Source organism: Salmo trutta, chromosome 3 (assembly GCF_901001165.1).
Source record: "Salmo trutta chromosome 3, fSalTru1.1, whole genome shotgun sequence".
Taxonomy (NCBI): domain Eukaryota; kingdom Metazoa; phylum Chordata; class Actinopteri; order Salmoniformes; family Salmonidae; genus Salmo; species Salmo trutta.
Window position 1 is genome coordinate 5,932,289 of NC_042959.1, and position 14,558 is coordinate 5,946,846.

General features: G+C 42.3%; 1 protein-coding gene and 1 long non-coding RNA gene across 9 annotated transcripts in view; one reads left to right on the forward strand and one right to left on the reverse strand.

Moving 5' to 3' along the window:
- Positions 1-14,558, forward strand: part of LOC115166946 (phosphoethanolamine N-methyltransferase 3) — a 45,760-nt gene that overhangs the window by 20,780 nt on the left and 10,422 nt on the right. For 2 of the 6 annotated variants that reach the window (XM_029720920.1, XM_029720945.1), the window contains 2 exons: positions 12,478-12,649; positions 12,917-13,072. In XM_029720920.1, coding sequence (XP_029576780.1) covers positions 12,478-12,649; positions 12,917-13,072 — 328 coding nt within the window. Of the gene's footprint in view, positions 1-9,094; positions 9,216-9,531; positions 9,734-12,474; positions 12,650-12,916; positions 13,073-14,558 lie in introns of those variants that run through there. The other 4 variants (XM_029720911.1, XM_029720927.1, XM_029720937.1 and 1 more) reach the window with 4 other exon arrangements.
- LOC115166973 (uncharacterized) lies at positions 11,357-12,424 on the reverse strand. 3 transcript variants are annotated; one of them, XR_003870407.1, is made up of 4 exons: positions 11,979-12,424; positions 11,812-11,921; positions 11,708-11,773; positions 11,357-11,663 (listed from the first exon to the last, which is right to left on the reverse strand). It is a non-coding gene; the product is annotated as an uncharacterized LOC115166973 (long non-coding RNA). The 3 variants fall into 3 exon arrangements; XR_003870415.1 differs by having other exon boundaries at positions 11,357-11,773; positions 11,834-11,921; XR_003870405.1 differs by having other exon boundaries at positions 11,357-11,773.

Here is a 14,558-nt window from a genome sequence, read left to right on the forward strand (position 1 = left end):
AGATTACTATAGTATACAGCCCCTTAATCTAGTATAGAGCCCCTTAGTCTACTATACGGCCCGTTAGTCTACTATACAGCCCTGTTAGTCTACTATACAGCCCCTTAGTCTAGTATACAGCCCCTTAGTCTAGTATACAGCCCCTTAGTCTAGTATAGAGCCCCTTAGTCTAGTATACAGCCCCTTAGTCTACTATACAGCCCCTTAGTCTAGTATAGAGCCCCTTAGTCTAGTATACAGCCCCTTAGTCTAGTATAGAGCCCCTTAGTCTAGTATACAGCCCCTTAGTCTAGTATAGAGCCCCTTAGTCTAGTATACAGCCCCTTAGTCTAGTATAGAGCCCCTTAGTCTAGTATACAGCCCCTTAGTCTACTATACAGCCCCTTAGTCTAGTATAGAGCCCCTTAGTCTAGTATACAGCCCCTTAGTCTAGTATAGAGCCCCTTAGTCTAGTATACAGCCCCCTTAGTCTACTATACAGCCCCGTTAGTCTAGTATACAGCCCTGTTAGTCTAGTATACAGCCCCTTAATCTACTATACAGCCCTGTTAGTCTAGTATACAGCCCCTTAGTCTAGTATACAGCCCCGTTAGTCTACTATACAGCCCCTTAGTCTACTATACAGCCCTGTTAGTCTAGTATACAGCCCCTTAATCTACTATACAGCCCTGTTAGTCTAGTATACAGCCCCTTAGTCTAGTATACAGCCCCTTAGTCTAGTATACAGCCCCGTTAGTCTAGTATACAGCCCCTTAGTCTACTATACAGCCCCTTAGTCTACTATACAGCCCCTTAGTCTAGTATAGAGCCCCTTAGTCTAGTATAGAGCCCCTTAGTCTAGTATACAGCCCCTTAGTCTAGTATACAGCCCTGTTAGTCTAGTATACAGCCCTGTTAGTCTAGTATACAGCCCTGTTAGTCTAGTATACAGCCCCTTAGTCTAGTATACAGCCCCGTTAGTCTAGTATACAGCCCCTTAATCTAGTATACAGCCCCTTAGTCTAGTATACAGCCCTGTTAGTCTAGTATACAGCCCCTTAGTCTACTATACAGCCCCTTAGTCTACTATACAGCCCCCTTAGTCTAGTATACAGCCCCGTTAGTCTAGTATACAGCCCCTTAGTCTAGTATACAGCCCCTTAGTCTAGTATACAGCCCCTTAATCTAGTATACAGCCCCGTTAGTCTAGTATACAGCCCCTTAGTCTACTATACAGCCCCCTTAGTCTAGTATACAGCCCCGTTAGTCTAGTATACAGCCCCTTAGTCTAGTATACAGCCCCTTAGTCTAGTATACAGCCCCTTAATCTAGTATACAGCCCCGTTAGTCTAGTATACAGCCCCTTAGTCTACTATACAGCCCCGTTAGTCTAGTATACAGCCCTGTTAGTCTAGTATACAGCCCCTTAATCTACTATACAGCCCTGTTAGTCTAGTATACAGCCCCTTAGTCTACTATACAGCCCCTTAGTCTAGTATACAGCCCCTTAGTCTAGTATACAGCCCTGTTAGTCTAGTATACAGCCCTGTTAGTCTAGTATACAGCCCCTTAATCTAGTATACAGCCCCGTTAGTCTACTATACAGCCCCTTAGTCTAGTATACAGCCCCGTTAGTCTAGTATACAGACCCTTAATCTAGTATACAGCCCCGTTAGTCTAGTATACAGCCCTGTTAGTCTAGTATACAGCCCCGTTAGTCTAGTATACAGACCCTTAGTCTAGTATACAGCCCCGTTAGTCTAGTATACAGCCCGGTTAGTCTAGTATACAGCCCCGTTAGTCTAGTATACAGCCCCGTTAGTCTACTATACAGACCCTTAGTCTACTATACAGCCCCTTAGTCTACTATACAGCCCCGTTAGTCTACTATACAGCCCCGTTAGTCTACTATACAGCCCCTTAGTCACCCTGAAACAAGAGACACTTTGATATGGTACTCGCAACTATAAACACAACTCTGCTTTGATTCACTCCAGTGTGTCATCCTGAACTTTTACCCAAAACTTGATCTTGTGTCTAGCCTCCAAATCAATCATTACAACCAAAGTATCTATTGACCAGATCTTCCAATCATATACAGTGCCAGAGTAAACTTTTAACAAATCACATAAAAATAAGCATATAGTGTCATTTAGTAGAATGTCTCGTATCCCCTCTATTGTTCCACTACCAGGCCTGGGCAACTCCAGTCCTTGGGGGCCTGATTGATGTCACACTTTTGTCCCAGCCCAGCTAACACACCTGACTCCAATAATCAACTAATCATGAACTTTAGTTAAAAATGCAATTAGTTTAAATCAGATGTGTTTGCTAGGGATGGGGGAAAAGTGTGACACTAATCAGGCTCCCGAGGACTGGAGTTGCCCAGGCCTGCTCTAGACCCTACATCCTCTGGGGGGGGGGGGAGTAGGTACAACAACCCCACTCGTGCAGTTAGTACAGTCGTGGCCAAAAGTTTTGAGATTGACACAAATATAAATTTTCACAAAGTCTGCTGCCTCAGTTTGTATGATGGCAATTTGCATATACTCCAGGATGTTATGAAGAGTGATCAGATGAATTGCAATTAATTGGAAAGTCCCTCTTTGCCATGCAAATGAACTGAATCCCCCAAAAAAACATTTCCATTGTATTTCAGCCCTGCCACAAAAGGACACGCTGACATCATGTCAGTGATTCTCTCAACACAGGTGTGAGTGTTGACGAGGACAAGGCTGGAGATCACTCTGTCATGCTGATTGAGTTCGAATAACAGACTGTAAGCTTCAAAAGGACGGTGGTGCTTGGAATCATTGTTCTTCCTTGGTTACCTGCAAGGAAACACGTGCCGTCATCATTGCTTTGCACAAAAAGGGCTTCACAGGCAAGGATATAGCTGCCAGTAAGATTGCACCTAAATCAACCATTTATCGGATCATCAAGAACTTCAAGGAGAGTGGTTCAATTGTTGTGAAGAAGGCCTCAGGGCGCCCAAGAAAGTCCAGCAAGCGCCAGGACCGTCTCCTAAAGTTGATTCAGGTGCAGGATCGGGGCACCACCAGTACAGAGCTTGCTCAGGAATGGCAGCAGGCAGGTGTGAGTGCATCTGCACGCACAGTGAGGCGAAGACTTTTGGAGGAGGGCCTGGTGTCAAGAAGGGCAGCAAGTAAGCCACTTCTCTCCAGGAAAAACAGCAGGGACAGACTGATATTCTGCAAAAGGTACAGGGACTGGACTGCTGAGGACTGGGGTAAAGTCATTTTCTCTGATGAATCCCCTTTCCAATTGTTTGGGGCATCCGGAAAAAAGCTTGTCCGGAGAAGACAAGGTGAGCGCTACCATCAGTCCTGTGTCATGCTAACAGTAAAGCATCCTGAGACCATTCATGTGTGGGGTTGCTTCTCAGCCAAGGGAGTGGGCTCACTCACAATTTTGACTAAGATCACAGCCATGAATGAAGAATGGTACCAACACATCCTCCGAGAGCAACTTCTCCCAACCATCCAGGAACAGTTTGGTGACAAACAATGCCACTCCAGCATGATGGAGCACCTTGACATAAGGCAAAAGTGGGAACAAAACATCAATATTTTGGGTCCATGGCCAGGAAACTCTCCAGAACTTAATCCCATTGAGAAGCTTGTGGTCAATCCTCAAGAGACGGGTGGACAAACAAAAACCCACAAATTCTGACAAACTCCAAGCATTGATTATGCAAGAATGGGCTGCCATCAGTCAGGATGTGGCCCAGAAGTTAATTGACAGCATTGCCGGGCGGATTGCAGAGGTCTTGAAAAAGAAGGGTCAACACTGCAAATATTGACTCTTGCATCAACTTCATGTAATTGACAATAAAAGCCTTTGACAATTATTGCTTGTAATTATACTTCAGTATTCCATAGTAACATTTGACAAAAATATCTAAAGACACTGAAGCAGCAAACTTTGTGGAAATTAATATTTGTGTCATTCTCAAAACTTTTGGCCACGACTGTATAGCCTGTCTAACATGACCCAGTATGAGGTAAAGGTTTCCAAAAACAAAAGCCCCCGTGGCCATGCCATCTGGCATTGAACTTTGGAAGTTGTGTTGAAATTGTGTTAAATGTCAAACCAGTTATCAACTACACACAGCAGGTTACTTATTGACATTGTGTGTCATCAAGGCCAGCCACGAGCAGGATTGGGTAGGTTACTTTCTAAATGTAATCAGTTACAGTGGCTTCCGAAAGTATTCACCCCTCTTGGCATTTTTCCTATTTTGTTGCCTTACAACCTGGAATTAAAGTTGATTTTTGGGGGGGGTTGTATCATTTGATTTACACAACATGCCTACCACTTTGACGATGCAAAATTTTTTTTATTGTGAAACAAACAAGAAATAACAAAACTGTCACGGTAGTAGGGTTGAGACCAAAACGCAGCGGGTATATGTACACTCATCTTCTTTTATTATGACAAAGAAGGGAAACCAAAAACGTATACAAAAACACAACGACGATAGACAGTCCTGTAAGGCATAACGCTAAACACGGAAATAACCTCCCACAAAGTGACAGGTGAAAACAGGCTCCCTAAGTATGACTCTCAATCAGCAACAACGATGTACAGCTGTTCCTGATTGAGAGTCATACCAGGCCAACACAGAAATACAAAACTAGAACAGCCCCTTAGAAATACAAACACAAGAACATACCCAACACCCCGGAACACATAAATCAAATACCCCTCTACAATACACACACACCCCGAACCACCTAAATCAACTACCCCCTCTACATCGACACTTACACCAATAAACCCCAGAAACACTCTACACAAAATATCCCTCTATCTAAACACATACACAAAACCATGAAAACAAATACCCTCTGCCACGTCCTGACCAAACTACAAACTACAATTAAAAATAGACCCCTTTACTGGTCAGGACGTGACAAAAACTGAAAACTTGAGCGTGCATAATATTCACGCCCCCCAAAGCCCATACTTTGTAGAGTCACCTTTTGCAGCAATTACAGCTGTAAGTCTCTTGGGGTATGTCTCTATAAGCTTGGCACATCTAGACCTGGGATTCTTGCCCATTCTTCAAGGCAAAACTGCTCCAGCTCCTTCAAGTTGGATGGGTTCCACTGGTGTACAGCAATCTTTAAGTCATACCACAGATTCTCAATTGGATTGAGGTCTGGGCTTTGACTAGGCCATTCCAAGACATTTAAGTGTTTCCCCTTAAAACACTCAAGTGTTGCTTTAGCAGTATGCTTAGGGTCATTGTCCTGCTGGAAGGTGAACCTTTGTCCCAGTCTCAAATCTCTGGAAGACTGAAACAGGTTTTCTTCAAGAATTTACCTGTATTTAGCGCCATCCACCATTCCTTAAATTCTGACCAGTTTCCCAGTCCTTGCCAATGAAAAACATCCCCAGCTTCACTGTGGGGATGTTTTTCATCGGCAAGGATGGTGTTATCAGGGTGATGAGAGGTGCTGGGTTTGCGCCAGACATAGCGTTTTCCTTGATGGCCAAAAAGCAACATTTTAGTCTCATCTGACCAGAGTACCCTCTTACATATGGTTGGGTAGTTGGGTAGTTTCGCACCAAACATGTTTGCTTATTTTTTATTTAAGCAATGGCTTTTTCTGGCCACTCTTCCGTAAAGCCCAGCTCTGTGGAGTGTACGGCTTAAAGTGGTCCTATGGACAGATACTCCAATCTCCGCTGTGAAGCTTTGCAGCTCCTTCAGGGTTATCTTTGGTCTCTTTGTTGCCTCTGATTAAAGCCCTCCTTGCCTGGTCTGTGAGTTTTGGTGGGCGACCCTCTCTTGGCAGGTTTTTTGTGTTGCCATATTCTTTCCATTTTTTTATAATGGATTTAATGGTGCTCCGTGGGATGTTCAAAGTTTCTGATATTTTTTTATAACCCAACCCTTATCTGTACTTGTCCACAACTTTGTCCCTGACCTGTTGGGAGAGCTCCTTGGTCTTCATGGTGCCGCTTGCTTGGTGGTGCCCCTTGCTTAGTGGTGTTGCAGACTCTGGGCCTTTCAGAACAGGTGTATATATACTGAGATCATGTGACAGATCGTGTGACACTTCGATTGCACACAGGTTGACTTTATTTAACTAATTATGTGACTTCTGAAGGTAGTCGGTTGCACCAGATCTTATTTAGGGGCTTCATAACAGAGGGAGTGAATACATATGCACGCACCACTTTTCCATTTAAAATTTTTTTTTTTTTTGAAACAAGTAGTTTTTTTCATTTCACTATTTTGTGTATGTCCATTACATGAAATCCAAATAAAAATCCATTTAAATTACAGGTTTTAATGCAGCACAATAGGAAAATTGCCAAGGGAAATGAATACTTTTGCAAGGCACTGTACCTGACCAAAATTGTAATCAGTAACGTAACTTTTGGATTACCCTAAACTCAGTATGTATTCTGATTACATTCCATTACTTTTAGATTACTTTCCCCTTAAGAGGCATTAGAAGAAGACAAAAATGTGTGTTACCAGTTGAACGACATCTATCGCAGGATAAATCAATGTTAAAGTTTACATAGCTGAACATACGTGGATGTTACATTTTACTTTATGGGTTGGTTATGTAGGCTTCTTTTAACCCATCGCTTTCTACTACATATAATAATATGATTAAATTACATATTTACATAAAAACCATCAGAATTGCAGTCATTCCAATAAATGTTATACCCCTTGATCTTCAAGTATAGGACTTGGAAATATGGAAGTATAGATTGGCCAAATTGTTTAACCTTAGCATAACCCCAAAACTAAGGACTTATTAGCCAGCCCTACTCTGTTGTTTATGATTTTGTTGTCATGGAGGACTGATTGGGCTCATTGATTCGAGTTGAAAAATAAATGCTGCGCTCATAAAATGGCATACTTTGAGCACTACTGAAAAGTGCTATTTACATGTGAAAAATGTATGCCATATGCTGCATTTGCTATAGGCCTATTGTTTACCTTTTTGCAGGTGCAACTTTGATATCTTCATAATATGCAGCTGTTTAAAAGGCAAATCCACAGACTAAACAATAACAAAACGGTGCCCAGCCTCTGTTTTGGTAAAAAGCTGAGGGATGGGCCTGGAGAAATGTAACCACTCTCAAGGACTGACCATCCATGATTTCAAAAGGATTGTTTTAACAATGTTATGAGACTATACAAACATTTGAGAAAATGAGGGAATCTCTTCAAGATTGTTGGAAAGCAGAAGGGGCAAGCAGAAGAATTGAAGGAGTTACCTGCCAGAGCTCTGTTTCAGCTCATGTGATTTTACTAACCAGGTGAAGCTGGTTGAGAGAATGCCAAGAGTGTGCAAAACTGTCATCAAGGCAAAGGGTGACTACTTTGAAGAATCTCAAATATAAAATATATTTTGATTTATTTAACACTTTTTTGGTTACTACATAATTCCATATGTGTTATTTCATAGTGTTAACGTCTTCACTATTATTCTACAATGTAGAAAATAGTAAAAATAAAGAAAAACCCTGTAATGAGTAGGTCTGTCCAAACTTTTCACTGGTAAAGTATATATATAATTTATAAGCGCAAAAATGGATGTAGCAACTACAGATTGCCCCTTTAAGTCGATCAAAAGTGTGCGAGTTTGAGCATGTTTTCATTAGGCCTATGGATTTTTTTTCAGCATGAATTACATTGAGCAATACAATCCTCACTTGTCTTCCATTATTCCACTACGCAGGTGTTGCAAGATCACATTTTTCACTGGCTGTCCACTGGTTTAAAAAAACAAAAGATTGATAGGCAGTTTATACTTCTTGAATTCAACCATTATTGGGTTCAAATGCACATTTAGATTTTTGAATAGCCATCCACAACAATCACAATCCGTAAAGCTAAATGAGAGAGCGGCAGTGTGATTCACATCAAATAAGTGATATCCGTATCGCCGTAGACTACACCACTGCTGCTCCAAGCGTTTATTCAAGTTGGATCATCTTCGGATGCCGACAGCAGTCTCACCATTGGAAGAGATAGCTTGGACTGTAGCCTGCCCTTTTCCCACGATCCATCAAACACATTTGGTGTGTTATCATAGTGGTGTCTGACTCGCTCAGGTTGAATCAACTTAAAACTTGCGCCTTTTTTTCAATGCTGAATTGAATGAAATTTAGAAAACATCCTTTCAGAATTTAAAAGTAATCCTTGAAAAAATCATATAGTTTTTCAAAAGTATCTGTAAAGTGATTACGATATTTTTGCTGGTAACGTGTTTTTTGAAATCCCTTACATGTAACTGATTACATGTAATGCCGTTACTCCCCAACCCTGGCCACGAGTGGGCCTGCCATCCCTCTCTCACTCCATCTCTCTCTCACTCCATCTCTCACTCCATCTCTCTCTCACTCCATCGCTCTCCCTCTCCATCTTTCTCTCACTCCATCTTTCTCTCACTCCATCTCTCTCTCACTCCATCTCTCACTCCATCTCTCGCTCCCTCCATCTCTCTCTCCCTCCAGCTCTCTCTCACTCCATCCCTCTCACTCCATCTCTCTTACTCCATCCCTCTCACTCCATCTCTCACTCCATCTCTCTCTCCCTCCATCTCTCTCTCCCTCCATCTCTCTCTCACTCCATCTTTCTCTCACACGCAAAGACGTTGCATGAATCAACCGATGGTTGCGTGCCACGTTATCAACTGTGCCATGGACTGACAGATTGCTGTAACAGATCATGTTGTTAGCTAATATGTACAACACCTATCTGGGCGTTGTAAAGTCTGACAGGCGTCAGCAACGCCTGGGCAGAGGAATGTGCCCACACTCTCTCTCGTTCTCTCTCTCTCACTCTCTCTTAATGTTATTTTATCATAGCCATTTGAAACAACATTGAATGTTTTTTAGTTTTTTTTGGTAATAACATGTATTGTAATTATGCCCATTTTGAAATGGATGTGCTTCTCAAAACACCTGGCCTCCCATTATGGAAAGAAAATGTGTAATTCCTCAATTCAAAATAAAAAAATAAAAATGTTGTCGTCTGGTCATGTCATCTGCTGCGTGAGTTTCATCGTCAATCTGAACCGAGCACTACCTGGCCCTTTAAAAAGGACACGCTTTTAAAGAAAGCAGCTGCATGAGGCAATATTGCGCAATCCGGGTATGCATACATGCCACACATGAGCGACTCCATCCCAACGGTGTCAGCACATTTGGGACGAAAGGGACTCGTTTCAACCTCGGTAAGATAACGCACGCAGACACCCTGTGCACAGACCACCGGTTATACCCTTTTAATACGCCCTTATTTACATTCATCTTACTGTTATTTTTTATACCACATGGATGGATGACTCAATATCGTTTTATCTCCTCCTCCTGAATAAGTGACATTTCACCAGCTCGGTTCTTCAACAGGCATGGTCGGTAAGGTAAGGGAAATTCCGTGCCAACATAGATCCCCCCCTTTTTTTACCCAGATGATTATTCATGCGTAATTGTTCTCTCCCCTCCCCTCATATTCGGAGCATCGGAATGGTCAGTTCTGTACCTGTCGATATGGAAAGCCAACTCCTACACGCACTTATGTCACCCGTTATTTGAACACGAGCAGTGGCAATAAGTTTCCATTAGTCTGACAGTGATAACAGTTGATACCATCGGCGGATAGTTGGTGCTGTTAGAGTCACTGAACACTAAGACTGACAGTTGTTCTTACAACTTAAACTGTTTAGAACTTCATCAAACATGGACATCAAAGGTAAGAATGATATGGTTTCCATCCTCTTCTCTATCGACTGTAACAGTGTGGGTTTATTAAAATGTGATGGACATTTTCTTGTCAGAAGTGAATAATTACAAGGTTTGTTTTGTCCCAACATGTGCTCGGAGTTTAGTCTGTTCATGTACGTGATGGAAGTAATCCTAACTGATGTAGATCAATCCTGGAATGGTTTACTGTAAATTACACTGTACTATTACAGCGGTTTACAACTCCGGTCCTCCAGTACTCCCAACAGTACACATTTTTGTTGTAGCCGCGGATAAACGTACCTAATTCAACTAATTGAGGGCCTGATGATTAGTTGAATCAGGTGTGCTTGTCCAAGGCTACAATGAAAATGTGAACTGTTGGGGGGTACTCGAGGACCGGAGTTGGGAACCACTATAACTATTAGATGATACATTGATAGTAGGCTAGTTGGCTACTAATAGCGATAGCTGCTGCAGTTACACTATATATATATATATATATATATATATATATATATATATATATATATATATATATACATATATATATATATATATACAAAAGTATGTGGACACCCCTTCAAATTAGTGGATTTGGCTATTTCAGCCACACCCGTTGCTGACAGGTGTATAAAATTGACCACGCAGCCATGCAATCTCCATAGACAAAACATAGACGTAGAATGACCTTAATTTCAACGTGGCACTGTCATAGGATGCCACCTTTCCAACAAGTCAGTTAGTGAAATTTCTGCCCTGCTAGAGCTGCCCCAGTCAACTGTAATGCTGTTATTGTAAAGTGTAAATGTCTAGGAGCAACAACGTCTCAGCCGCAAAGTGGTAGGCCCCACAAGCTCACAGAACAGAACCCTGACAAGCTCACAAGCTCACAGAACTGAGTGCTGAAGCGCGTGGCACGTAGCATGTAAAAAATCATCTGTCCTCGGTTGCAACACTCACTACTGAGTTCCAAACCGCCTCTGGAAGCAACGTCAGCGCAAGAACTGTTCATCAGGAGATTGGAAACACGTGGAAACACGTTCTCTGGAGTGATGAATCACGCTTCACCATCTGGCAGTCCGACGGACGAATCTGGGTTTGGCGGATGCCAGGAGAACGCTACCTGCCCCAATGCATAGTGGCAACTGTAAAGTTTGGTGGAGGAGGAATAATGTTCTGGGGCTGTTTTTCATGGTTCGGCTAGGCCCTTAGTTCCAGTGAAGGGAAATCTTAATGCCACAGCATACAATGACATTCTGATTCTGTGCTTCCAACTTTGTGGCAACAGTTTGGAGAAGGCTCTTTCTTGTTTCAGCATGACAATGCCCAGTGCACAAAGCGAGGTCCATACAGAAATGGTTTGTCAAGATCGGTGTGGAAGAACTTGACAGGCCTGCATAGAGCCCTGACCTCAACCCAGTCGAACACCTTTGGGATGAATTGGAACGCTGACTGCGAGCCAGGCCTCATCGCCCAACATCTGTGCCCGACCTCACTAATGCTCTTGTGGCTGAATGGAAGCAAGAAATGCAGCAATGTTCCAACATCTAGTGGAAATCCTTCCCAGAAGAGTGGAGGCTGTTATAGCGGCAAAGGGCGGACCAACTCCATATTAATGGCCATGATTTTGGAATGAGATGTTCGACGAGCAGGTGTCCACATACTTTTGGTCATGTACTGTATATTGCCTGGCTACCCAAACTTCTTGCTCCTGCCAAACTCTAAGCCACGCCCACTGACGTGAAAGATAGAGCATCAGAATAATTTAATTTGAGTCGTCAGGCAGTTATAGTGTCCTGTTTTGACAGTTACATAACCTGTTAGCTGTAGTTCTGATTATTGTTATTTTTGGTTTATGTTGTTGTTATTAATTACAAAACAGTGATTGATTTCTGCAATATGTTGTTCCAGTAATTCAGAGTTCTGGAGAGTTGTACCTCTTGTTATGGGGAGTTGTACCTCTTGTTATGGAGAGTTGTACCTCTTGTTATGGGGAGTTGTACCTCTTGTTATGGAGAGTTGTACCTCTTGTTATGGGGAGTTGTACCTCTTGTTGTTGCTCTTTAGAGTTCTGGAGAGTTGTACCTCTTGTTATGGGGAGTTGTACCTCTTGTTATGGGGAGTTGTACCTCTTGTTATGGGGAGTTGTACCTCTTGTTATGGGGAGTTGTACCTCTTGTTATGGAGAGTTGTACCTCTTGTTATGGGGGGTTGTACCTCCTGTTGCTCTTTAGAGTTCTGGAGAGTTGTACCTCTTGTTATGGGGAGTTGTACCTCTTGTTATGGAGAGTTGTACCTCTTGTTATGGGGAGTTGTACCTCTTGTTATGGAGAGTTGTACCTCTTGTTATGGGGAGTTGTACCTCTTGTTATGGGGAGTTGTACCTCTTGTTATGGGGAGTTGTACCTCTTGTTATGGGGAGTTGTACCTCTTGTTATGGGGAGTTCTACCTCTTGTTATGGGGAGTTGTACCTCTTGTTATGGGGAGTTGTACCTCTTGTTATGGGGAGTTGTACCTCTTGTTATGGGGAGTTGTACCTCTTGTTATGGGGAGTTGTACCTCCTGTTGCTCTCATGCCGTAGTAACACTACAGTATAAAATTCAGAAAGAATGACAATTCTTATCAAAATAAAACACAGACTGGGCACATAAAACAAATATACAAATACAGTATGTTGGTGTTGGTTTTGCTGTGTATTTGTCCAGCAGTTTGCTTTAGTTCTTGTCTCCCTCTTCTCTCCACTGAGTAGAGAGGAGTACCATGACAGAGTTCTGGAAGGAGCACAGCCGCCAGGCCACGGTTGAGGAAATGATGTTGGACTCTCATGCCCAGGAGCTGACCCAGCACGAACTGCCTGAGATCCTCTCCCTGCTGCCCAGCCTTTCCGGCCAGAGGGTCCTGGAGCTGGGCGCCGGCATCGGGTCAGTGGCTCTATTGAACTATATCTAGAAAACAACTGACCAGATAGACTGTTAATAACAGCAAGCATGTACTGTGTCATGATCTCTGTAGAGCCATGAGGTTTAACTGACCATGTGACCTGACAGGGAAAACTCCCTGGCCCTGGGCTATGATGGGGACCTGTGTTTTTCCTGGTCAGGTGATGTGGACACTTGTTAGCAGTTTGACACTCGCTGTCTGATGTGGAGGTGTTTGACCTTTGTGTTTGTTTGTTTGGTCTCTTCCAGTAGATACACCAGCCACCTGTTGACCCAGGCCAGTCACGTGACAGCGGTCGACTTCATGGAGAGCTTCGTGGAGAAGAACAGACAGGACAACAGTCACTATAGCAACGCCTCCTTCCTCCAGGCAGACGTCACCAAGCTGGACTTCCCCAAAAACAGGTCTGCTGTTTGATATAATGTTTATAATAATAATAATAATAATATAATATATTATTAAACAGATTTGCGTAAGGTTGCAAAGCTACCGGTAATTTACCAAAGTTACCAGAATCTTCTGTAATTTGGGTAATTAAGAGGTAATCTATGGCAATCTATGGTAACTTTGGTCATTTATAGTTGCATAACTGTAAAAAAGTATTATTAATATATAGTATACATTTTTTATATCTGTGTCCATATTGTCCATGCGTTTCTAGTAGATAGACCAGATGGTTCAAGAGAAAATAGCCAAATTAATGAAAAAAGCATCTAATCAACAATGGCTTTATTTTCAATTAACTCTTGCTACTATTTACTGCCACCATCGTGGCCTCAAAGTCTGCACAAAATACTATACAGTATATTTAATGCTGAATGGTTTATACTGTATTTAAGATCATGTTTTACAGTTTTGTCATTCTATTGTTTATTTTAAATTCATCTTGTATATTTTCCATGTTATAAGGCCACACAGGGCCAGAGATAATTACAGACACCTGTGATAATCTGAAGTACCCAAAAAGGACACTTGAATTTATCTTCTAAAATGCCATATATTCTGTTGAAAGTGAACAAAATTCTGGTAGTTTACTGGTAAACTTAGCAAGATAAGAAAAGTTCTCTGATTTTTTGGGTGTTTTGTTTGCATAAAGATATTGACATTATGACTTTGGATTGATAAGGCGTAGCGAAACATGTTCAAAGTCTATGACTAAGGTAGTGTTGTTTTTTAAAACTGGTTTGACGAGATGTCTCACCTATGCCTTCGCCTTCGGTTGGAACTGAGTACACTAATATGAGATGACACTGTCTGTGTCCCAAATGACACCCTATTCCCTACGTAGTGCACTACTTTTGACCAGGGACCATAGAGCTCCAGTCAAAACTAGTGCGCTATCTGGAGACTATGGTGCCATTTGGGATGCAACTTTGTCTAAAGCCGATGGGCATTACTACTTGTTCTAAACTTTTGTGAGCCTTTATAACATCTTATTATCAGGCTTATGATGTTATTCTGATGTGTACCCCCCCCCCATCAGTTATGATGTTATTCTGATGTGAACCCCCCCCCCCATCAGTTATGATGTTATTCTGATGTGAACCCCCCCCCCCATCAGTTATGATGTTATTCTGATGTGTACCCCCCCCATCAGTTATGATGTTATTCTGATGTGAACCCCCCCCATCAGTTATGATGTTATTCTGATGTGTAACCCCCCCCCCCATCAGTTATGATGTTATTCTGATGTGAACCCCCCCCCCATCAGTTATGATGTTATTCTGATGTGAACCCCCCCCCCCCATCAGTTATGATGTTATTCTGATGTGAACCCCCCCCATCAGTTATGATGTTATTCTGATGTGTACCCCCCCCCCCATCAGTTATGATGTTATTCTGATGTGAACCCCCCCATCAGTTATGATGTTATTCTGATGTGAACCCCCC